Source organism: Lynx rufus, unplaced genomic scaffold (genome assembly GCF_022079265.1).
Source record: "Lynx rufus isolate CCGP_SWC_20201006 ecotype Redwood Valley unplaced genomic scaffold, mLynRuf1.p SCAF_14, whole genome shotgun sequence".
Taxonomy (NCBI): Eukaryota; Metazoa; Chordata; class Mammalia; order Carnivora; family Felidae; genus Lynx; species Lynx rufus.
In genome coordinates, this window is record NW_025814828.1 from 17775201 (window position 1) to 17801116 (window position 25916).

The 25916-nt window shown below is 40.9% G+C and overlaps 1 protein-coding gene across 1 annotated transcript; it reads right to left on the reverse strand.

Annotated features, from left to right (window-relative positions):
• Positions 1–7462: 7462 nt before the first annotated feature.
• On the reverse strand, positions 7463–25298 carry SMPX (small muscle protein X-linked). Its single transcript, XM_047075764.1, has 3 exons — positions 25260–25298; positions 13724–13810; positions 7463–7597 (listed from the first exon to the last, which is right to left on the reverse strand). Exons 1-3 carry the CDS (start codon positions 25296–25298, stop codon positions 7463–7465), a joined length of 261 nt encoding a protein of 86 aa, XP_046931720.1.
• Positions 25299–25916: the final 618 nt, after the last annotated feature.

Below are 25916 nucleotides of genomic sequence, written 5' to 3' on the forward strand. Positions count from 1 at the left end.
TAGTCCCTGAACACTCTATCGCCAGTTCCAACTCCCTCCCACCAGCTCACCTGCTCAGCCCTCCAGATCTCTGTTTTAATAGAAACCATCCACGGGTGCCTGGGTGGCTCAGTCAGCTAAGCATCCGACTTCAGCTCAGGTCATGATCTTGCAGTTCGTGGGTTCGAGCCCCGTGTCGGGCTCTGTGCTGACAGCTCAGAGCCTGGAGCCTGTTTCAGATTCTGTGTCTCCCTCTCTCTCTGACCCTCCCCCGTTCATGCTCTATCTCTCTCTGTCTCAAAAATAAATAAACGTTAAAAAAAATTTTATATAAAAAAATAGAAACCGTCCAGATAGCTTCTGTGTGTTTGCTATGGAGAGGCTCTTAAAGCAACTGCCACAATCAGCTCAAAGGCTCCTTACTTACACCCTCAAGAGCACTTTACACCCACACAGGTTGTACCAGGGCCTAGAACAATAGCTCTGCTGGTCAGGAAAACAAATGAATAAAACCTTGAGGCAGTTCAGAACCATGGCAAAACTCATCTTTATCCTAACCAAGTGGGGAGAAAAAAAAGAGCATCACAAATCAAAAGAAATATGACTTCACTGGGGAGTGAAAAATGTCAGGATAAAGCCATTTTCTTAAAAAAAAGTGATAGAGCTTCTGTAACTGAGTTGAAGTGGGGAACATTTTAAAATTGAAGACAAAAATTTCTGGCAAACAACAGAAAAGATATTTGGAGAAGTCTTTTTTCTTTTTTTAAATTTAGTTATCTGGAAAACAATAAACCAATCCTTTGTCTTCTGGAAAAGGGAAAAGGTTATGAATCATGATAAGCCAAACAGTGTGAGAAATAAATCATCTTAATTCTGAAGACCACAAAGCAACATAAAGAATGCTCTTCCAAGAAAATGTAGAGTGGAAAAAGTAAAAGGAGAACCAGTTGTATTGTATTGTATCCAATATGTAAACTCAGAGGAAAAGACTGGAAGGGTAGCTATCCAAATGAGTGTTATGGTAAAATGGTGATCTTATGAGTGATTATTTTTTATTTCCCACCTTCTATTTTGTTGTTATGGTATCTATGCAAATTTATTTTTAACACTTACAATTACATCTTACCATTTGAAAGGAAGGATATTTCCATTTACATATCAGTTTAATCATCTGCCATGATTGATATCAATTAAGTTTAAGAGAATAAAGGGCATATTTCCCAAATATGGAACTGCTAATATTGATTTGATTGGTTGCTAAGTGATTTAAGATCTTCTTTAATGTGTTTACAACTATAAATTTCCCTCTAAGCACTGCTTTTCCTGCATCCCACAAGTTTGGTTTATTGTATTTTTTGTTTGTTTTTCTCCAAGTATTTTCTAATTTCCCTTGTGATTTCTTCTTTGACTCATTGGTTATTCAGGAGTGCTTATTTAAGTTCCACACATATGAATTTCCAAAACTTCTTCTGTTACCAATTTCTAATTTCATCCCATTTCTAATTTCAACATACTTGACACGATTTCAATCCTTTTAAACTTATTGAGACTTGCTTTATGGCCTAACCTGTGGCCAGTCCTAGACAATGTGCCATGTGCACTGGAGAAGAGTGTATTTTTCTGTTGTTGGGTGGGAGTGTTCTATAGATGTCAATTAGATCTAGTTGGTTATAGTATCATTCAAGTCTTCTATTTCTGCTGTTTGGAGGTAGGGCCTTTGACAGGTGAGTAGGTCATGAGGGCAGTGGAGCCCTCTTGAATGAGATTAGTGCCTTTATAAAAGAGACCCCAAAGAGCTCCCTGATCCCTTCCACTATGCAAGGATACAGTGAGAAAATAGCCATCTATAAACCAGGAAGCAGGGTCTCACCCAACAATGAATCTGTCGGCATCTCAATCTTAGACTTCCCCACCTCCAGAGCTCTGAAAAATAAATCCCTGTTTATGAGCCGCCCCCCCAGTCTATGGTATTCTGTTACAGCATCCCCAGAAGACTAAAACAATTTCCTTGTTATTTTTGTCTCTTTCTTCCATCCATTGTTGAAAATAGGGTCTTGGTCTCCTTTTATTATTGTTGAATTATCCATTTCTCCCTTCAATTTTGTCAGTTTTTGTGCCATGTATTTTGGGGGTCTAGTGCTAAATGTACTCTTCATCAAATGTCTGGATACGTCAATTTGCCCTCCTGCCAGCAGTCTCAAAATTAGCCCTTGAATCAGCATGAACAACGGTGATGCATAATACTTAACATTTAAGAGTAATGAACACCTTATGCTCTCTTCTAGCAGAAATGGCATCTCATAAATATGTCTTATCTGGACCTAGATAGTCTTAGAAAAGTAAAACCAAATAACTCTTGATAATTAAATGATTTTCTTCTGGTTTTACAAGGTTTTCTCCCCTTTGAAGACTATGAACCAAAACTGATGTCTTCCTTCATTTTTCGGTTTCCCAGAGGAATAATGTTATAATCTGAATTAAAGTCAAATTTCTGAGCCCTTAAGTGATCGTGGTCAACACTGTTACTTTCAGACCTTGGAAGGAAGGCTAGTCTTACTTTTAAGTAGTAATCTCCCTGATAATAAAAGGACGTGGGAAGTTTACAAGAACGCATTTCTAGGGACCCACAGACTTGCTATGGTCAGAGCACCTGTGACATTCTACAGACATGCCTGTGTGTGCATGATCTATCAGGTGCCCCCTAGCCTTTGAGAAGCTATAAACAAGAAAACCAATACATCACTTTGGTAACTATTATGACCACATAAACAGAAGATGCCAGGGGTGGGACAGAGTGCTGGAAGAAGGCACATCTCCTCTATCAGGCATCATAATAGTTCTTTTCACATACACAAAATCCAGAAGCAAGGCTGGTTGACTGATGTGGGGTATGGGATTGAGGCTAACTTGAGATCATGGTGGTGTATATGGCTACGTAGGCATTGCAGATCATTTGAACTCACTCTCACAGCCCTACCACAGTGTTTCTCAGAGTATGGTCCAGTGCCCACTGGTTGACCTCAGAAGTCTTCCTGATGCAAAAGCACAAGTGCTTTCCTCAGTCCGTAACAGCAAATGGGGATTTGGCCCTTAGATTTTCACTTATATGCATGTCCAAAAGCTATTAAGTGGGTTATTAAGAATCACTAAAATGTTGCCTCTTTCTGAAACCCTGGTTTAGTACCTAATCATGAAGTCTGCTGCCACACAACACGTGGCCAGGCTGCACTGTCCAACACAGAGAAGAATTCCTGCAGCTTTTTCAGAACGACAGTTTCTTTCTAGTGCTTCATCGGTCCCAGGACTTTCAATTGCTGCCCTTTGTGTTCATTAACATAATTGTAGACCTAAGGCTTTACCTTTATTAATCATTTTTATTTGATATTTATTTTGTTCCTCTCCAATTCTTTGTTATCACTGAGTTCTTTTATTGCTGGAAAAAGAGAAGAGATGGTATGGGCTGGTTGTGGGATCTTATTTTGCTCTGCTCCAGAAGTTTAAGAATATTGCCCTAGAGGAACTGTTTGCTTTCACTAGACTTATCTATTAATGGTGTTCTGGGCATTCCATATGTCCAGAGGCTAATTCTAAGCCTCTGTTAAACTATTCCATTTTCAGCACCTCCTTCAAATTGTCCCTGACCCAAAATCATCATGAGTTCTCCCTCTCATAAATCATAACATAACTGCCTACTTAGGGGGTCATAAACAGCTGTTGGATATCTTGAATCACTGAACTGTTGTCTAATTCTTTAATTGCTGCCTTTTACCTTTTAGAGTATTTTATTTTATCTTTCCACCAAGACTGAAGTATCCTGGGAGCAGGGGACAAAGGTTGCTATCTATATATCTTAGCACAGAATGAAGAAAATGGCCATGGTACAGAGGTTCTTTACTGAGCATATGTGGTCTGATCTGAGGATTGAGAGGGAGCAGAAATGGACACAGAGTGTTGGACACCAGCCCTAAGCCATCCTCCAGGTGGTGGCTTCTGACTATGGACATGGGGGATTCCTGATCAAGCAGCAAACAACAAGCATGGGAGTATTGGAGGGCTCTTGGTTTTCAGACATTGCCGCTGGTCCTGTCTCTTCCTCTGGCTCCTGGGCTTGCTTAAATTACCATCTGGCCACCTTAACTCACAGCCAGGAGAATCTTGAGAGATACGTGACTGAACACCCTACCCTGCCCCATGCCCCATGACTATACCAACCTGGATTGGGGTCCCATTTGGGACAGTACTGTGTCTCTTCGTCTTGACTCAGTACATACTGTCCCTGTGTTGCCTGGCTCTGGTTCCTGATTGGGTCCAGGCCCTAAGTCCTTTGCCAAAAGCCATTCCTGGTCCTCAACTGACTAGTTACCGGCCTTTCTGGTTCCTATCCTGTAATGTTTTTAATCAATTTCTGTGAAAAATTCTAGCCATGGCATAGGACATGGAAAGAATCTGAAATCCTACTTAAAAGGAGGCATTGATCTCAGCTGGAAGGAGATGCCGGTCTATCTTACATGTCTAAAATATTGTAATAGTTATAACCTGGACTTTGAGCCTTGAGTCTCGTGGTGTTCACAGTGTTTGATGCTATGGACTTATTCACTCAAACTTCAAACAACAATCTGTTTGATCGAATAATTGAATTGGACATGGTGAGGATAGGTAACAAAATGGTAGCCCAAGAAGGAGGAAATCAATCCAACCAGTGAGGGGCTAAATGATGGCTGGTCCAGGATATTTACTCCTTATAAGTCCACTGAATCAATCAGTATTAAAAATAAAATGCTCTCCCTCTGCGACCACAAACCATGACCATGGAAGTCTCAAAATCTGACGTATTTGCAGGAGAAGAATTGATAAGTCAAAAGCAAACCAACTTAATACCTCTCCTACAAGAAATAAAGATCATTCCTTGGCAATGTCCACATTTAGAATTCAGATCAGTTATTCTGACAATGTAGGTTCTCACATTCTTGTAAGAATAAGGAAAAATAGGCCTCTCTGAGTGGTTTTGCATTATTGGAATTGCTTCGTGAGAGAATAATCATTAAAGTCTTCTCTAGGAAAAATGAAGTAACAAAAATTTGTCCTGGATGTTTGGGCAACTTTTTAATATTTTATTGAGTTGATATTGTTCCCCATTACAGTACCCACAGATGCAAGGCTGCAGAATCATTGCCAGATAATAGTACAAGATCCTCTCTGAGCTAATTTTATTTTATGTTATTTTTATTTCTAACTTTTTAAATATTTATTTATTTTTGAGAGAGAGAGAGAGTGCAAGTGGGGGAGGGTCAGAGAGAGAGGGAGACACAGAATCCGAAGCAGGCTCCAGGCCCTGAGCTGTCAGCACAGAGCCTGGTGTGGGGCTCAAACTCATGAACCATGCGATCATGACCTGAGCCGAAGTTGGACGCTCAACCGACTCAGCCACCCAGGCGCCCCTTCTCTGAGCTAATTTTAAAACAGCATTCCTTTGAATCTTCGAAACCAGGTTCTTCTGAAACTGTAACTGGGGTTAAATTTAGGTCTACATGGATTTCATAAAACCAAAACCCTTTAAAGTTTACATTAAAGATTCATGTATGTAACTGGCCTTGGTTGGATGATGATGATGATAAATATTACAAAACATTAGTTTCCCTTCCCTGGGCTTTCTTACAAGAAGGTCCTGCAGCTTTGTCCCAAGCATATTGGAGTATTTAATCTCCGCCTGGCTATATAAGCAGGACTGAGTGTAATGATGTTCGCCATCAACTTGTGTCATTCTGTCATAAATAATGACAAGTGTGTGTAGCCACACTTTGGGTCAAATCTGCTCATGTAACTTTGTTCCCAACCAGGTTCCTGGGATTCATTCTAGAGTCATAGAGTCCACTGTATTTTATTTTTACTCCTTTGTTCTTTTATGTAAGCATGCTGAAAACACTAGATACTGTTCTTTTATTTTAACTCGAAACAACTCCCCCTTCTCTGTACTATAAAGTAATCGTTTCCCCAGAACTAACTTGCAAATGTCATTGTAAGTCAGCATAAACATGACACAAGTAACATTGCCATTACACATGGGATTACCCCAGAGAACATTCTGTCCTCTGTTATGTCTACAGGAGAAGACACAGCAGGGCCCCAGTGCTGTGCCTGTACCTACACGGTCAGAGGACCTCACTCTGACACCCACAGGGAGTATGCCATCCTTCATAAGGTGCAGTGGGAGGAAGAGGTGAGGCAGGATAACAACTAAGTGACAGCACTAACTTTGAAGTCACACCTCTTCTTTAGGGTGCATGAAAGATGGGGAAAATCAGTCTTTCTAGAAGATCCATCTCAAGAATGAGGGCAGTAAGTGGGTATCAATAAGGCTCAACAGAAACAATGGATATGATGCTCTTCACACAGTAAATGGCACATGGTATGTGATTAATAAATGTTTCTAGTGCTCAGGACATGATAGCTGCTCAGTAAATATTGGTTGAATAAATGAGTGACTTGATGAACAAACAAACGAATGAATGGGCAGTCAGCCAGAAAAATACCTGTTTTATCATACCTGAAACTAATACAACATGGTATATTAATTATACTTGAATTAGAAAAAATAAAATAAAAATAAATTTCTCTGTAGAAGTAAAAAAAAAATACCTGTTTTATGTTATCAATATAGATTCCTCTCTTCTAAACTTAAACTTCTGCTTAAGGAATGGAACAAACTGTGCACGGCAGGATTCAGTAATGTTAGACAAAGTAGATTTGCTCTCAGGCTTTCACAGGAGAGTTGGAAAGGAAGGCCAGGCCGGTTCCATACGCCCCCTGGTGGCAGAATTCGCAGGCGGGTCCGCATGTGTCGGGTCTGCAGATGGAGGGCAGGGCGGAGCCCTCACCAAAGTGTCATCATTGAGCAGATTCAGTTAAAATGAAAATAAGGTCACAGGCCCTGCCTGCACTGCCTCTTCGGGAGGATGGCAGGTACAGTTTTGCGCCTACCCTTCCCTCATGCACATTTTGAGTCATCACTGGGTCCTCTTGGTCCGCTTTGCACACATCTGGGTTACTGGTTTCAAGACCTAAACTGGTCCCTGCCCCCTTTACACTTCCAGACCTCCTCAGCACCTTGCTCTTCTTATCCCCTCCTCAGGACTTGCTCATCAGTCTTTGTGGCATCTGGGTGGGGAAACTGAGGCATGGAATGAGGGAGGGCTCCCTGGACTCCACAATCAAAAGCTCCTCAAGGCCTCCTCCCAAGCATCTCCCCTCCCCCAACCTTGTCCTCCCCCAACTAAGAAAGGGGTTGGCAGGCAGACATCCTCAATGGCCACAAAGCTTTGCTTTCCCAGAAAACCTCTGCATGATAAAAACCACTCTAAACTGAAGGACCTGGCGCTTAATCAATGCTTCTGGAATTCCAGACTCCTGTGGAAAACTTCCTTCATCCATTTTACAGTGGTCTTTTTAAGAGGAAGGAAATAATTTTTCACTCACCTTCTTTCAACTACTGCTCAGCTTTGGGGACATACTTCAGTTCACTTTTAATATTCTGGATCTCTGATAGGTTGACCGCAGGTCCTGGAAATTTCTTCACTCCTGGAATTGGCTTCTTCTCCTCATCTGAGGTGGGAGGAGCACCCTGAAGAGAAAAAAGAGAAAGAGATCAGCTCACTGAAAAAGGCATTTGGTCTCTCTGTCAAAGGATAATTCTAGCCGCATTCCTGTGCTGTTGAGACACCCTCAGAGTCCCAAGAAGATCTCCTGAAGTCTGTGGAGGAATATGGAATAAAGTTGGAAGAAGAAAACAAGTAACTTCCACATGACTTAGAAAACACAAGAGTACTGTTCAATGTCTGATAACTAACAAAAATTATGACTAGTTAGGATTTGTGTTTCCAAGAGAAGCACCTTATGAGATCAAATTTAATTTCGTATCTTAGGATCCTAATATGCCTGAACAGCAGAGATTTGTAGAATGTTTGTGCATGGTTGGCTCTAGCAATGACTTCGTCCAGGAGTTTAACATTTTTTTTTTGTTTGGGATGCAGTAGCTGTCAGCCTTTGTTCCAACAACGTCTCCTGGAAGCATAAACAAACTGACACTGACATAAGCAAAACCTTCTCGAATGTGGGTGGGACAGTATGGGGCAAGAGGAGGCCCACTTCTCTCTTCCTGCTTTGGGAACTATTTTAAATTCCTTATTATTTAATGTTTTTATGTTGTTGCAGCTTTAAGGCAGGACCACATTCTATACTTTTCTTTGTGGCTCCTCCAGAGCCTGGTATAGACGACATGCTTGCCGATTTTTGTTTAGTTCGTTAATCCCAAGAATGTACCATAATGACAAATATATGCCTCTGTGTACATACACCAAACATACATATTAACAGTGACTAAAACAATAAGATCAGTTGCTGTGTGTGGCTCCTAGAACTCCAAAGTCATTACTGCAGAAGAAATTGCTTGTTAGCTAGACGCCTATGCTAGACATGGGGAGCATATTCTCCAGCCCTGGAAGGAAGGTGTTGGAGGAACATTTGATCACTGTGGCAGCCATGAGAGCACGCCTGTCGGATCAGCTTTCTGCCAGGAGGGTAATTCAATAACAGTCCCAGCTGCCTCACCCTGCAACCCACCTGCCGCACCACGCTGAGGTCACACTTCCCACGGCTGCTCGTGGCCAATGACTGAGTGCCACAGGATCCTAAGGCCAGCCCATTCCTGGGAGACAAGACTCTTGAGGAGGAACTGCGGCTATAGAATTGTCCTTAGAACAGCAGTGAGATCTAAGAGGTTTCGCTCCAACTCTCTGTCCCACTCTTCTTCACCCACATCATGGTCTAACCACCTTCCCATTTTTCCTTACAAATGGTTTCCCCAGTAAATATTTTCCACATCTCAGCCCACCGTTGTCTGCTCCTTGGAGGACCCACTGTTACATGGTCACAATGTGGGACTGGCAGGGCTTCATCTGCTCAGCCAACAACTGAATGAATGATACAGTTCTAGGGAAAAGGAGTAAAACAATGCACATTTGCCTCTGGTTCAAGCCCTAAGCCCATACTTGTTGCCAACCTAATCAGGCAGCGATGTGACTTGGGTATTAAAGCTAATGCTGTTCTTTGCCCCCATCTGGCTCCTACGTCTAGTTCTCAAATTGTCTAGAACCTAAAGGGAAAGGGAAGAGACTGTTCAAGATTCCCAACCTCAAACCAATTATTTTGTAGGCATATCCTTTATAGAATTGCCTATTTGAGGGGTAAGTACAAATATAAAACATTGTACATCTACTGTTCTTCTATGAAGGGCTGATAGTTTTTTCCTATAGTCATTTTCTTTGAACCTTGGCACAGTACTGATGAAATAGCTAAGATGTAACCCACACAAAATGATAAAGTAATTCAGTGTAGACTGTGCCTGCTGTAAATATCTGGCAAATAGTGTTTCCTCAGGCTGATGTACACAGTCATAGAATCAGCTTCCTTTTGTCATGCGCACACACACACCATTTATAAATGGCGATTTAGAAGCAATAATCAAAACTATTAAACATCCACCTGGAGGACCATGTATTCCAAAATGTTCTTTCCTAGACTTTTGGAAAGAGATTTTAAACAAGGCTATAAAATGGGGTTTTTTAATATGTGCAGCAGTGAAATGAAAAATGTTTCCTCACTTATGAATGTTCTGATGATGGTTAGGTGGGTAGATCTTAATAAAGAAGCATGAAGAAGAAAAATGTTTCCAATTCTTTCTGTTAAGTTCCTGGGTATGTCACCTTCACTGTGTTTGTAATATCAAAATGCGCTCTGTTGGCACATTTAATATGTGAAGCCAATGTGTATAGTTATGTCTATGTGCAAAGACTTATGTGAACATACACAGAAAAAAGGATGATAATATTTAATATTAGTCACTTTCAAGTTATTAAAACCTCAGTGCACTGTGTTTTTTTAATAAGGTAAGACTTTCAGCACTTGATTTGGTATGGTCACATATAATAGAAATTATAAGTGGATATATTCAATAAGTAGATATGACATTGACTCAGGAAGGGGTTAATGGTGGTACATATTCTTAACTGAATCTTCTCTCATCTTTTAAAAAATTGGGAATCGATTCCATTTCTTCTATAAATTTATTGTAAGAATTATAATAAATAAAGACATGAACAAGCAAGGTTCCAGATGGCTCCATCTGGCTAATATGTGGTACTTTTTTTTCTTTTGTACGTAGATATTTGAACTGAGAAGGGACATGAAAGATATTCTTTTATTGAGATAAAGAGAGCTTGAGAGAAGGTTTATCAGCCCCTGCACCTTTACCAGTGTCAGGAATGGCTGTTGTCAAGGGAAATGTTCCCCTGGGGTGGGGGGGGGGTTATAGAGTATTTGTAAAATTTGGCAAAATGGTGAACCATTTTCCAGCTATCTTGCCTTCATTTCCCTCTTTACTACCACTCTATTGAGTTTTCCCCTAACCTCATCTCTGTGGGGCAATACAGTCTGATGTGCTCATTCATGCTTAGACACTGAGGACTTACTAATAACAGCAAACACAATGCTAGCTATTTTAAGTTACATACGCTAACTCATTTAATCCTCACACCAACCCTATACATTTGCTATTACTATTATCCCTGTTTTATAGTTGAGGAAACTGAGGCCTAAGGCAGGGAGGGAAGGAGTAAGAAAATTGCCCATAGTCTCATGGCTAGGAAGTGTGAGACCAGAATTAAGTAGTGTGTTTGCATCTTGTAAAGGGACAAGGTGGAGAGGGAAATAATTAACAGAAAGTACCAACATGCTCTTTTCTGGCTTAATAATGATGGAATTACAGTCAAAAGAGAGATTTGGGAAGCAGAGTAGAGCCTTGTCAGTACCCTTCAAATCGCTTTAAACAAGCAGCTGCCTTGTCTTATCCAAAAGATTGGCCTTATTTATTAGGATTTGGCTGCAAGGCCTCTGTGTCAGGCACATGCCAAACTCTGGCTGGGCTGGGCAGACGGAGGGTGTACTCCAGCTCTGTGAGCAAAGCAAAGGGCTCCCAGAGACCATAGGTGGGCTGGAGACCCAGCCAGCACTCGCAGGCCTTGTCATTGGGCCAAAGGCTGGTCCTGGCTTCCTACTGGGATACAGCCTCTTCACGCATGAGATGGGGGAGCTACTGGCTGTGATAGAGGTGGCCTGTTGTGTTCAGGGATGGTATGTTATGATCTCCATTTTATACAGTGCTTATCTTAATGCAAGGCTAGGCAACAAATCCCAAAACTAGGTAAGTAAGCATTTCCAGGTTTGCAAATTAGGTAATTTTTTAAAAGTGTGGTTGTATGAGTTATTTATTTATTTATCTATTTATCTGTGTATTTATTTATTTATTTATTTATTAAGAGAGAGAGAACACATGTGTATGCACAGGGCAGTTAGAGAATCCCAAGCAGGCTCCATGCTGTCAGCATGGAGCGTAACTCGGGATTCCATCCCATGAACCATGAGATCGTGACCTGAGCTGAAATCAAGAGTGGGACACTCAACCAACTGAACCACCAGGCACCCCTTAATTCAGATTCCATTTTTGCCTTCAAACTATACGACAAAAGGTGGCAGACCCACAAAATCCTACTTAACTCACCTTGTAGCCAAGCCAAGCTGCCTAACTGCTCCCCTTGCAATGTTGTTTCCATGAGAAACTTACTCTAAGGTCCAGCCCAGGCCTTGAGTCATCAGATCCTCCCCCTACCTAAGATCCCACAAGTCCTGAGAGCTCATTTCTGCTCATACAGTAATGGAATACCATTCTCAGCTCCACCCTCCCAGCCCATGAGCTGGGATATAGCCCATGAGAAAGATATACCTCAGTTCCAGAAACACTTCTGGGGTCTCTGGATCTCTGTGGATACCTCACTCCCTCCATCCTGTGAAGAATATTGATTAGCCATTTGTACATGTGGCTGGTCATAAAGTAAGTGTTCACAAACAGGCTGTATCAGTTCTTGTCTATTTTAGAATGTGCTGGAACCATCAGACTGGGGACAAGAGTGAGAGCAAAATGTTTTCCCAACCCCCTAACTGGGACACTTGTGAGGAGGAAAGTACCAGTTGTACAGAGAACTGAAGGTCATCTGTACCATAGGGGAAGATGAGATGCAAACCTCCAAAACCACTGTTACATACATCAGTTTAGTGAGGAAAAGGGTCAAGCCACCTTCTGAATGACTGCCATGGTAGTGACAGACACAGTTTAGGGAAACACAGGAAGAAAACCTAATTACAGATACATGCAAGTGTGGGAAGAGTTCCACTGCCCTCTCTTCAACCTCTCCATGCCTTTTTCTTACAATATGCAAAATAATAGGCCTAGGAGTCCTTCAGGAAAATTGGATAATTAGATCAAATGATGAACAATCATTTATTGAATGGTTGGTAGGCTGTGCTGTGTCCATTATGTCACCGACTCCTCTCAGCAACCCTCTGAGGAAAAGAGTGGATCATATTTGGCAGACATAGGCTCAGAAATACTTGACCAAAGTCCCAGAGGGAGAGCCCATGATTATGAGTTAACTGGATAGCCAAGTCAGTAGCATCAGAGTTTGAGATTATGTACCATAAGAACAGGGTAGTGCTGGGTTTTTTTCAACTTGTAGTTCAAACTTTTTATTCATCAAAGGTGACCTAGTGGCTGAAATTCCAGAACTTGGTGATATCACTCAAATACTCCCATCTCCTTCTTTGAAAACTTACCTTTCTAATGATAGGAGGCTGGAACTACTAACTCGGGACCATATCAGGAATTATTTACGGGGGGCGGGGGGAGGGGGAGGAGAAAGGTTAGATGAGGGACAACCAAAGTTTTATTAGGAAACTTTGAAATGGTGATAGGTGTTCTTTGGGGGCAAATACCAAAAAGGTCACCTACAAAAGTTCAAAAATAAGTCTTTTTAGAAAGATAAAATACAGTTGGCTATGCCCTATGGCTTTGTTGAATTCCACTTTCCTTGTCTTCTGCTAATGACATGCTCCAAAACCTGCATTTTTTTTTCAGAATTAGACCTTCCAAATTTCATCAGAAAAGTCACAGTTGGAGAAGAAATACAGACCTTGAGGAAGGCACCCTTCTCTATTTAATGCACTTGTTATGAATTTTAGCCTTCATTTCAGCCAAGTGGGCATCTGAATTCAGAGGAAAGGTAAAGAATTAGAGGGAGGAAAAAAAGACGGAAATTGATAGACTCCCTTGCAAAGTCCTCTTTTCAAAGGAAATACACAGAGATTGGGGCTTTTTGTTTGAATCACAAGTAATTTAATGTGCTTATTACCTATGCTCCCACTGGGGTTTGTCACTCATCAGAAGCTGTACTAAATACATCTTGCTCGGTTCAGAATAAGTTCCAAGTGAGACCTTACCGAGCTAGTGACTGTTGCCAGACCAAAAGCATGTGAGAGGCTATGCTCCCCCCACCACACACACACACACACACACACACACACACACACACACACAATCAACAAACAACATGTTAAACTCAGCATCTTCGAGTAACTGTGCCAAGCCCTTAAAGGGCTAAAGAGAAGTAAGGAGCAGTGTGTTCCATGGCTAAGTGAGCAAGAGGCTCAAAGAAATGTATGTACTTTGTGATGACTCCTTGACCCACATCCATTCATGCCTCCCTTGTCCTGGAGAGCTGACACTCGCCTTGGCTTTGCCCCACTCTAGTCAGGAGTCTGGAGGAGAAAGGGCTGAGCTCTGCCACTAAGTTTTCCTCACCTCCTCCGTTTCTGGAGTACACTCTTTTCTTCTGGGGGGTTGCCCAGCTCCCGGCCGAAAGGCTCCCATGGGGATGTTGATATTTGCCTAAAAGAAAAAAGCAGGGAAGATTTAACTCAAAAAAAAAAAAAAAGTAGGAACTTGCATTGACACTTGGAGACCGTAATCACTGTGATAAAAAACGCATCCAAAAAGTACATCTTTAAATCTTTTTTCCTCAAGAAAATTGCAATAATGACAGTACAAAAATATGCAAAGGGAAATTTGACTTCCATTTATTACAGATTTCTGGTACTCATCTTTAGGTCTGTGCAGTGATTTCACGATTCCCTAATGGATAGAAGAATTTCAAGACAGTTTGTTCTGGCTGTTGCCCTCCTGTGGCACTTTACATTTTCCTCTCCCTCATATGAAAAAGGAACACATAATGATAGGAAAGGAGGAAACAGCATCCTCAGAAGCCATCCCACCTTAGCCCCTCCTTCAGGTTCCTTCAGATTCACCCTAGGAGGGGTGCACTCACACCTCCTGAACCCCTTCCTCCTTTCTGTAATGTCCTATGGCTGTCCTGGCACTTCTGTGGTCTCTGTGATTGACACTCCTCTACCTTCTCCCCAGCACACCACTGTGTGGGTCAGCACATAAGGAGAGTGCTGGAAAGCCAAGTTCCCTGGTATCACACTTCAGAGATTCTTGTCCTTCATTAAGATAACACGCTAATCTCCATCCCCAGTAAACATAAAACATCTTCTAGTAAACATAGAACATCTTCTAGTAAACATGAAATAGGCTAAATGTTAAATTATGTGAGGAATATATACTGACACAGTAATTTGAATCTGGGGGAAAGAATTTGTAAATTTTAATTTTACCCATATTTCATCTGATATCAAAAGGCAAGAATGTTTAATGCAGACCAACCAGGAGCATCACTCACATAAAACAAGCATTAAAACTTCTTTTTTAAGATAGAACCTAATTTTTTCCACTTAAGATAAAGTGTTGCCTTATGAGTAACTGGATACGTGGACTTGAAAAGTTGAAATTGCACTTTGATGTTATGCATCAAAGTGATGCCTGAGCGAAGGAAACAAAATATTTTACTACCTTATGATACAGTTTGGACAATTTGGGTACCACATCCAACAAAATTACTAGAAAGTGTGGTAAGGTCCATTTGGAAATGCCTGATGTGAGCTCTGTTACTAGGGGAATGTTCAATTCAAGACACAGGAAATATACAGGGTCCATGTTCAGGGAACATGGCAGATCTGTGTTCTCCCAAGAGAAGGAAGTGACGTTTTCCCCCTAGGGTCTTTAAAACTTCCTTTTGCACTAGAATAATGCTGATCCCACAGAAAGGAAACAGATCCAAAGGTTTGTGGCGGGTATCAAGAGAGGTAAATCACCATTCCTAGGGCCACCAAGCCAAGAAGTATTTTTGATCAGTGTGTACTATATATGTCAAAATATAAATGCAACACAATCTTAGAGAAAGCCATTTCCTCTAAAAGCCTAAGGCTGAACCTTCTATGCTATTTCTCTGTTTATTGGAAATATCAGTGGCCTAGAGTGGGAGGAGGGAGGAACATATGACAAGGGGGAAAATATGTCTTATGCAGTGGCAAATGTGGTAGCATACTTCATGAATTCCAAGATGCACCTCTTTTAATACCCCCAAAATCAAAATGTGTCTTATAACCAGTGGTTTCTTAAATATTTAATTGGCACATTTGTTTTCTTTTTTAGCAGGACATAAAATAATGGTATTTTACAATTGATAGTGTCTTAGATCGGATGAAATATCATTAGGGTCCTGAAATAAGATCTAAACAATTTAAGACCTGAAGAAGTTTATCCACATTGAACCAATATCTATCTCCATTTCTAGTTTGAATGAAAAAAGGGAAAAGTCAATATAGGGACTTTTGGGGAGAAGGTTAACCGGTTAAAAGTTTTATTATATCATCACTACCCTGACCCATTTATTGAGTATCTACAGAGGGTGTCTTCCTAATAGTGAGTTGAAGTTAACATAGTTTCTGAAAGACTTGATTGCTGAACTAACCTATTTAATGAAGTGTGTATACTCTACAGTAGGTTGTAGTTTTCAGTAAAGGAACACATAAAGGTCATCCAGGGTAATGTATTTGGTAAAGCACATGCTATGGGAAACCACCTTTTCCTGCTTAGAGTTTAATTTTAGCAACGCATGTAGCCTCTCCATGGTAAACAGGTGGCTTATGCTAGTGAAAAGAGCCCACTGCAAGGAGTTGTTACAGATTCTCTGTACTTGAAAAAGTGACAACTGTTCTGGGTCTCATCTTTCCCATTTGTAATATGAACATTAGGCTTCATCAGTGGTTTTCAAACCTTTCAGCTATGGAACCCTTCTTTAAGTAAAGTATTGTGAGAACATCTAAAATGCAAACTAGGTGGAGGTAGAGCTGCTCTGGCTAAGGTAGTAGGGAGCCCAGAACCCTATCTGATTCCCCCAAACCCTGGGCCATGACAGGTTCTTTCAAACGTGTTAGGCCCAATCTGACAACCCTTGATAGAGATCATCCCTAAGTGGATGAGTACTGACATGTATTTCAAACGTTTGCTCTTCCCATTGTTAAGTCATCTGTCATTTACTTTAAACTAGCATAGACCATGTGATATTTTATATGTTCAGTTTGGTTTAAACTACAGCTCTAGAGAATTCTATTGCTCTGAGAGTTCATCCTCATAGGGTGGTGGTTGGATGGTAGAATATCACTAAGACCACATTCCCATGATTGCTACCCCAAGTCTTTCTGTTAGTCATATGTCCACCAACACCTGAGGTTTTGATGTTTGAAGAAATGTCAGAAATAAGAGGCATGAGCTTTACAAATGGCTCTTACTGATGAAATTAGAGGTTAGGGTATGTAGATTGGTTAAAATATTTTAGAGACAATCCCCACCCTGCTGAACAGAATGTAAGAACCTGATAGCCTGTAGATTGCATCTTTAGAGACAGAGCTCAACGAGTGATCCCTAAATGGCCTGTCTCAAGCCATCAATAATGAGGATTTCCAATATGAGTCTTTTATGTGAGGTGACAGTCACTTGGAGTACGTAAAGCGAAAAGAGCTAAGGCTTCGTGGAGCTCACAGACAGCCTGCCTGGATGGTTTCATGCCTGCTTGCTAACAAATGTGTGTTTAACAAATGCCCATACATGTGGCAGAGTTGGGCCTGAGACTGGCCTTCACCTTAACCTGGTGTGATGTTGGGGACAGTAACCCCTCCCCGCACGCACCGTTCACTACACGCTATTTTAGCCACCCCCAAGCCCCAATTCAGCCTAGGTCCTAAATCCTCACAACAAACTTCTGAGGTTCAGACTATCACCTTTGTTTCACTGATGAAGAAACTTAGCCTCAAAGAAGTTAGAGGATTTGCTCAAGGTCACACAAACAGTCTGAGGAAAAGCCAGGATTCCAAATCAGAGCCACCTCACCTTAGGGACAGACAGTTTCACTCTCTCAAGCCCTGTCCAAAGAGCTCTTTTTTACTTGGCCAGAATGAGCTCTAACCACTCTAAAATTCTCTAAACTGGTACAAAAATTGCAGGCTTCCACTTTGAAAATGGCCATGGAAAATGGGCGTGCAAAGTGGATAATTCAAAAATAGGTGTCAAAGAAAGGCCACATTGAAAAATGAGCCATTAACTTGCTGACTTGATACTTTTTAATCTTTAAGGCGTCACTCAAAAAACCAGGAACCTAAATGGGTTTTTTGACAGCAGGTATAGACAGCATCCAAAGCAGCCCAAGAATGCGTCAATTATCCAGTCATGAACATACACCTGAAGGGAGTGTCAGAAGAGTGCTTTGTAAATGATTAGAGATGTTTCATTAATGTAATTGTAGGGTGGTGATATTTGAGTGACAAATTATACACTGAATTATAGCCATAAGAAAAATTCCTTGTAACTTGAATTTGATAGAAATATGTAGACCTTAGCTGTCTTTTTCATTTCATCAGCCAGAGAATTGTGTCATATTCTTGTTTTTCACCGACTCATTCTGTTTCAACACAAATAAAATACTTTCTCAATGATTAATTTTTCCATCTGCAAGTTGGGTATGGTATTTGCTATTCAAAATAGATTTCTAGTATGAGGTACATTTTTGTGAAAGCAAATGGAGTCTGTCCAAGTCACTGATGTTAGACTTTCTGTATGTTGAGTTGACTCCATATCATTGATGTTATTAGACTTTGTTTTTTCTATAAGGGTTGGACTTCCTTCTCTATACAGATTCTGTATAAATGCAAAGGAAGCAGGCTTTTGTTTTTTCCTTTTGTAACACATTCTCTTGCATTTCTTTTCCCTTATTGACATTTATTCATCCTACACATTTTTAAATATGCCCCCCGATACAGCAAGCCTAGCGCATCGCTTTCCCAAACTATACATAATTTGTTACATCCTTGAAGTTTGGAATGGAAAAAAATCTACTAGATCATCTCTTGCCAGAACAGGATACAGTTCCCTGATAATAGACCTATCTGATGTGAAATGAATACTACACTCGATCTCACCAGGTGAAGAAAAGTAGAAAGAATTCCCTGTAAGTTAATTCCACTACTCCCTTAATTATTTGTACTGTTTTCCTGCTTGGCTCCAGGTTTTGAGCCTGAGGATTCTGGAAACAGTGTTCCCTCCACAGCCACTCATATGTGACTTACAATGGAGTGACATCTTCTTTCCTCAGAGGGTTGGATTTTGATAGCTGCCTGACACTGGGTACTGACAATCCCTATCCACTTTGCTTTCCATAGCCATTGTTCTGCTATCTGCCCCTCTCTGTTGGTCCCCACTCTGTTTCTTCTTTTAGTGCTGAAGCTTTTGGAGTTTCCTCTCACTGCATATTTGTTTCAGATGACCACTACTGATTCTATCTTTAGTTTTCAAAGGTCTCTAGCCACTCCTGCCAGAATCTATAGCCACCCCACCACATCATCCTCCCAGGGGACAGGCAGAGGAAACCCCACAGGGCTGCATTTTGCAGTATTTCTTTCTGCACTTTCATATTCTTAGTGTCCTGGGCCTCTCTGAATGGAGCAGGATATGACATTTTGAGATTTCTAGCATGTTCATGGAATCAAAAAGAATGAAATCTTGCCATTTGCAGCTATGTGGATGGAACTGGAGGGTATTATGCTAAATGAAATGAGTCAGTCAGAGAAAGACAAAAATCATATGACTTCACTCATATGAAGACTTTAAGAGACAAAACAGATGGACATAAGGGAAGGAAAACAAAAATAATATAAAAACAGGGAGGGGGGACAAAACAGAAGAGACTCATAAATATGGAGAACAAACAGAGGGTTACTGGAGGGGGTGTGGGAGGGGGGATGGGCTAAATGGGTAAGGAGCATTAAGGAATCTACTCCTGAAATCAATGTTGCACTATATGCTAGCTAATTTGGATATAAATTTTAAAAAATAAAATTAAAAAAAATAATAAAATTTTAAAAATAAAAGCAAAAAAAAAGAAGAAATAGTAGATCCATGATCAAAGAAAAGGCCTTGATTATACATTAAAACAAGTGGCAAATGAAGGTTCATTTTTACTTTTAAATTTAAATAAAATATTAAAGGAAGATATGTATCATATTATTTGTAGCTTTAACCACTGTATTTGGTTAATGGACAGAATATGGGTGGTTATAGTTTACTCCCTTGTGCCAAGGACTGTCATGTACCTGTAATACTTTTTAAACTAGAAATCCTAGTCAGGAAACAGAGTCCCTGACACCTGTCTGTAAAGACTTTTGTTGGGTTGTTTTTTTCTTCCATGAAGCCTTTATTCCCTGGGCGATGAGGAGTGAAAGAGCAATGATAACCAGTGGTGAAGGTAAAAAAATATTAAAGCTTGGGGCATCATGATATTCTGTTCTACACATGGGTTGGGTAGCAACAGACAAGTTCCCATAAGAAGCCACACACTCACTAATGATGCAGCATTCATATAATCATTCCTTTAAAATATATAATAAAAGAGTTAGGTTTTGTTTTACAAGCAGCTTAGTTAAGTCAATTAAGCAGAGAGGTGGTAATGCAGTGGCCATGGCTGTTGTACTTTGAGACCATGTGTGTCACCGAGTCACTTTGTACTTTTCACTCCTAGCCAACTAATGTTTAAGATGACTTTAATCAGGGTATGCTATTAGCTTCTTCCCTAAAATGCTGAAACTATTCCTGAATGTCACTTGAGCTCTTTAAAAGGCAGGACCTGGCATCCATAAAATGGCAATTGTCCCCTGAGGTAGCCTTGGTACTTATGATTACCCTTTAGATGGTCCCACCCACCCCTCCATTCTCACTCTCTGTGCCAGGGTTGGGCTGGTAAGTAATGAGACAAAAGCATGTTGCAGAGAGCTTCCACACATGGGCTTTGGGATCACATGACTTGAGTTCAGGTCCTGACTCTCCTACTTACAAGCTGCGTGATCCTGTGTGAGTTCTTTCACTTCTCTAAACCTTCCATCATAATCCATGGGGATCTCACTGTACTATGCCAAGTATATAGTAAATCCTTAATAAACTGTGACTATTATTATCATCCTAATAAGAAACCTTAGAAGTTATTCTCAGGAATTTCATAGACTATTAGAAGCTGCACAGAGGCTGGGAGCCCATATAATGCAACACCCTCCTTTTGCATAGCATGAGGACCGGTGGGGGGGGGGTGAGGTCACAGAGCAGAGCTACGAGTAGGGCACAGGACTCTTTTCCATTCAACCATGAAGCTCTCTGATCTCATGAGAAAGGACACATAAAACTCAGCTCACTTTGATCAATGGTGGAGATAAAAGCCAGTGACGACCCAGAGAACATTGGCTCTGGGTGAGCTGAGGCCCATGGTGATTTCCAAAGGGAGTGTGTTCAGAAGGAAGGGGAAGGACAGGCAGGTGCTGCCAGTGGCCAGTGTCACTTGGTCTCATTAGAGAGACTTCCTGAGCAGATCACCGATAGGACTGGATTTCCCACCAGCTCTAGCTTTCCCCACCTGTCATCTCAAATTCTTTCATCTGAAGGGACCAGACCCACTATGCTGAGTGTGCTGATGTTACCTTGGTTGCAACTCCATCCCCGTCAACAATGGGGTTTAACAAGCAGCCTGGAGAGTACAGAACCAAGGTCAGCAAACTATGGCCCATGGACCAAATCCAACCTGCCACCTGTTTTTATAAATAAAGTTGCATTGGCACACAGCCACACTCAATTCATTTATGTAATGCCTATATCTGCTTTTGTGCTATAATGGCAGAGTTGGGTAGTCAGAATAGAGACCCAATGATGTGCAAATCCTGAAGTATTTACTATTTTTCCCTTTATAGAAAACATTTGCCAACATCTGGGATACAGCCTTATAGCTGCTTAGGAGACAGAGGCCCTGTCCAGGCAAGGGAAGGATCAACTGACTCCTGCAGGATATTTTTATGTCCCTGGCATAAATGTGATTGCATTAATACAACTGAAAAGTAATGCAGACTTATATAGAATCCCCTTATAATTCAAAGCCACCTTTTCAATGTGGATATGAAAGACAACTGTCCATGTCCTCAGAGGTTAGGCCTAGTTCTGGCCTCCCTTATTAATCTGGGGCATGGGGGAGATGGAACCAGCTGAAAAGAAACCAAGGCCATTCCATGTACTACCTGGAGAGTTAAAAGAGACTTCTCTTGGGGCACCTGGGTAGCTCCATCGGTTGAGCATCCAACTTCAGCTCAGGTCCTGATTTCATGGTTCATGGGTTCAAGCCCCACATTGGGCTTTGCACTGACAATGCAGAGCCTGCTTCAGATTCTCTGTCTCCCTTGCTCTCTGACCCTCCCCCTCTCTCAAAAATAAACATTAAAAAAAATTAAAAGGAGAGAGATCTTTTAAGGAATTGTGTGCTATAAACCAGGGCCTTGCTATTCATTATTTTATTCATTATAACAATCCTTAACATGTCTGATGCACACAGATGCAATAGTTCAACTATCTAAATGCCCACCTGTTGTAAGTATAGCTGACAGTGGCTTAAGTTGCTCAATCCAGACAAAATAGAGATCTAAGACATTATTTTTTAGAAGTTTGTGCTGCAAAATACTATCCTGCAAAATACTCATTTAAAAGGTCCAGTATATTTAGGGATTCCTGGGTGGCTCAGTTGGTTGAGGATTGGACTCTTGATTTTGGCTCAGGTCATGATTTCATGGTTCATGAGATTGAGCCCCACATTAGGCTTTGCACTGACAGCATGGAGCCTTCTTGGGATTCTCTCTCTCCCTCTCTCTCTGCCTCTCCCCCACTCATGCTTTTTCTCTAAATAAATAAACAAACATTTTAAAAATATAATAAAAAATTAAAGGTCCAATATGTATAAAACTTTGCATACATCATCATTTTCTTGGAAATACATGAAGCCATTACCAAGTTACGGACTCTGAAAAAATGTGCAGTAAAGATCCTATTCAACTTTGCTTAATGTAGTATTTCCCAAACATTTTATCATGGAATCCTTTAATTAACAAAAAGCATCCATAAAACTAGTATTCTAAGAGACAGACTTTGGGAACTGTTGAACTAGATGATGGTGGTGATATGATGATGATGATAATGATGATGATGATGATTGATGATAATGGCTAATATTGATTAAGCAATTATAATAAGCCAGATACTGGCCTGAGTATTTACATGTATTAATTCACTTAACTCTCTGAGCAAACCTATGAGAACAGTACTGTTATTAATTCCCCACTTGATAGATAAGGAAACCAAGGCACAAAGAGGATGAACAACTTGCCCAAAGTCACACAGCTAGTAAGGCCTGGAGATTATGAGCTCCTCAAAGAGAGGAATCGGATATCAGTTCATCTCTGCATGGCCTGCACTTTGCACAGTTCCTGTCACAAATTGTATAACCAGGAAATGACAGTTGAATTGGAAATAAGATCCTGATAAAAAGGAGAAGCAGAGCACCTGGGTGGCTCAGTCGGTTGAGTGTCTTACTCTTGATTTCAATTCAGGTCATGATCCCAGGGTTGTAGGATCAAGCCCCACATTGGGCTCCACACTGAGCATGGAGCCTGCTTAAGATTCTCTCTCTCTCTCTCTCTCTCTCTCTCTCTCTCTCTCTCTCTCCCCCACTCGCACTGTCTCTCCCTCTAAAATTAAAAAAAAAACAACTTCAAGGGGTGCCTGGGTGCCTCAGTTGGTTAAGTATCCAACTTCAGCTCGGTCATGATCTTGAGGTTTGTGAGTTCAAGCCCTACATCAGGCTTTGCACTGACAGCTCAGAGCCAGGAGCCTTCTTCGCATTCTGTGTCTCCCTCTCTCTCTCTGCCCCTCCTCTGCTCGCACTCTCTTTCTGTCTCTCAAAAATAATAAATAAATGTTAAAATTTTTTTAAATTTAAAATAAAAAAGAAGAAGCAACTAGAATGTGTTGAATAGAACATTTAAGATCTTTAAGTGGTATTTAAACAATAAAAGCATTCCCTCATCATTTGGGGTTTCTATTTGTTCCAGACAGGACTGTACCCTAAATAATGTTACTATAAACCGTTTTACATAGTGTAACCATTTTCATATTTTATTTAATAGACCCTACTTTAGGTTAATGCAGAAATTATAGAAAAGTATCAGATAGTGCAGATCCTATTTAGCCACAAGAAATAATATTTCATTTGAAGGTGCCTTAAATTAGGCTTTTTGAGTGGCATAAAGTATATTGAAAGAGGCAATACCACATCCATAAGAAATCACTCTACTGCCTTTGTTGGTAGAGTGGATGGAATTTTTTAAATGCAGTAAAATAACAGCTACTGAGAATAGTCAATAGCAGCTTTTTAAATATTACAGACCTAAAAATATATCAAGGTCAAAATTAGTAGATAAAATACTGGTGAATTTTCAGTGTAGATGTGAGGGAAGCTAGAAAGCGCTAAGGAAGAAAAATCAACACACTTTTAGCTTTAAAAGGAAGAGAAGCAAAGACAGCCTGAGAGAAGACTATGTTTTTCTGTCCTGCAAAATAAAAAGGAAATTTTCTGTTTAGCATTTTGAGAGCTTTAAATGCAGTGGTTAAGTGGTATTATTTCTCTTCACGTTAACATAGAGCATTCCTGAATGATAATTATTATGATAATTGTCACTTAATGAGGGCTTACTATGCTGTTTAAACAACTTGTATGTGTAGCTCTAGGACATGAGGACATGATAATAACAATTATCCCCATTTTACAGATGTAGAAACAAAGGCAGAGAGATGAAGTCATTTTCCCATGATTCCACACTGGTATGGATTAAGGATTCAAACTCATGTAAAGAAGATTCAAAGGCTCAAGGATGCCCACAGATCTGGGAGGCAAAATAAATTCAAGGTATGTCAGACACTCACTAGGTGGACCCAACAGGGCTAAACGTGGCAATGCGGAGTTGGATCCTTGCCAATAGGCTCTTTCTTGGTAGTCTGTTCTATGACTGGTTTCCAGAGGCTGTAATACATCTTTCCACTTAAGAAGCCCATCCACTTAAGACTGTGCATTAGTCATGACAGGTGAAGATTTGTCCCCCCACCCACCTCGTGTACCACCAGTGTGTGCTAGGATTTCTAACCCCACAATCTGGCCACATGCACACCCTTCCACACTATGGTCAATCGCTTATGTTTATGCTGTGACAGTGCATCAGACCCCAAATATTCAGGAACTATGCCTCATGTCCTGTGGGATTCAGAAAAGTCCAGGAAAAAAAAAAGTTTAAAAGCTCCTTTAGAGAAAGCACAGATGACTCCATGTTGATGGAAGAGAAAGATGGAAATTTATACTAAAGCAGTGTGCCCAGCATCACAGTGTGGGAGCCATTTGAGAGTTAAACCCAGAAACCTCAAAAAAATAAAAAATTAAGTATTGAGTAAAAACAATATTGAAAGTTACCTTCGTAATTGTATTTGTGTTCCAAAATGCCTGTTTCCCCCTCCCCTTTTTGGGGTGACTCTTAAGTCAATGGAAACAACCAAAGAATTTGTTTGCTGGGAAGACAGGAGGAGACATAATAGCATACAGACTTTACAAGATAAATACCCAAACCTTGGGAATAACACTTGACAGGAAAGGATGTATTCTAAACACATGGGGCAGCAAATTTAATTGGATATAAAAATGGAAATTGATTTTTGTTAATGGCTATCATGAGCATGTCAAAAACATATAGATTGAAAAACGTCCAAAAAATAAACACTGCATTTTTTGGTAGGCAATCATTTGATTCTTAGTTATAACTTTGATTGTCTTACAATTGAGCACAATTGAGCAAAAATAGCTTCTCCCTCCTCAGTCGTACCTTACCAGCCTTATATCCTGTCTCATTTGTGCCCTATGAGTCGCGCTTTTCTTGAAATTAATTACCAAGTTAGGGGTGAACAATCACAAAAGGTCTGAGTTATTAAGCAAACAGGCTAGGTGTCACAGAGCTGATGTTAAAACAGAAATATGCCTACTTACCTGGATGGCTCTGACATTGGAAACCGGCTGTTTCGACATATTCACGGGGTCTTATCCCTAAAAAAACAAGTGAGAAACTGTTAAAGGTGGCGGCATTGAGATTCTCAGTCTTGATAAATTAGAACTTAACTCATGATTCAACTGGGCAGTCACCCCTTTCACTGGCCATATATTCTTTCCGTCTCAGTTTCCGAAGTTACTGAGAGACTCTCCTTCCTAATGCCTTGGGGAGAGGGAACACTTGAGCGCCCGGATAAATCATTCAGGAGGAGAAATGCTGAGACGCCTTGCCCCTGATCGAATGATAGGCAATCAGAAACTTGAAAGGCTCTATCATCTCCTTCCCTGCCCTCCTGCCCCCACTGCCAAGAGCAGCAAAGCAAAGAGGTTGTGGGAAAAAAACACCTTTGTTGGGGGCCTCAGAAGCTCTCCGCCTGAAACTGAACTTGTGATCTGAATGAGCTGTTGCCGGGGCTGTGTGTCAGTCCACTGGGAGCTCCTCCTCTCCACGAACACCCAAATAGAAATGGCCTCAACTACGTTCTCACTCCTGTGACGCCCTCGGCTCACTGTGCACATTGTCTGTGTTCACTGTGCACAGCCCTGGGAGACGCTGTGAGGATGGGGCCACCTCTCCCCACACAGTGTGCAGACCCC

Excerpts from the sequence above, each read along its gene's own strand:
- SMPX (XM_047075764.1), bottom strand. The coding sequence starts at position 25,298 with ATGTCGAAACAGCCGGTTTCCAATGTCAGAGCCATCCAG. Across the intron at positions 13,811-25,259 it reads CCAATGTCAGAGCCATCCAG|GCAAATATCAACATCCCCAT; the intron begins GTAAGTAGGCAT and ends TTTTTCTTTTAG. Across the intron at positions 7,598-13,723 it reads GTACTCCAGAAACGGAGGAG|GGTGCTCCTCCCACCTCAGA; the intron begins GTGAGGAAAACT and ends TTTTCTCTTCAG.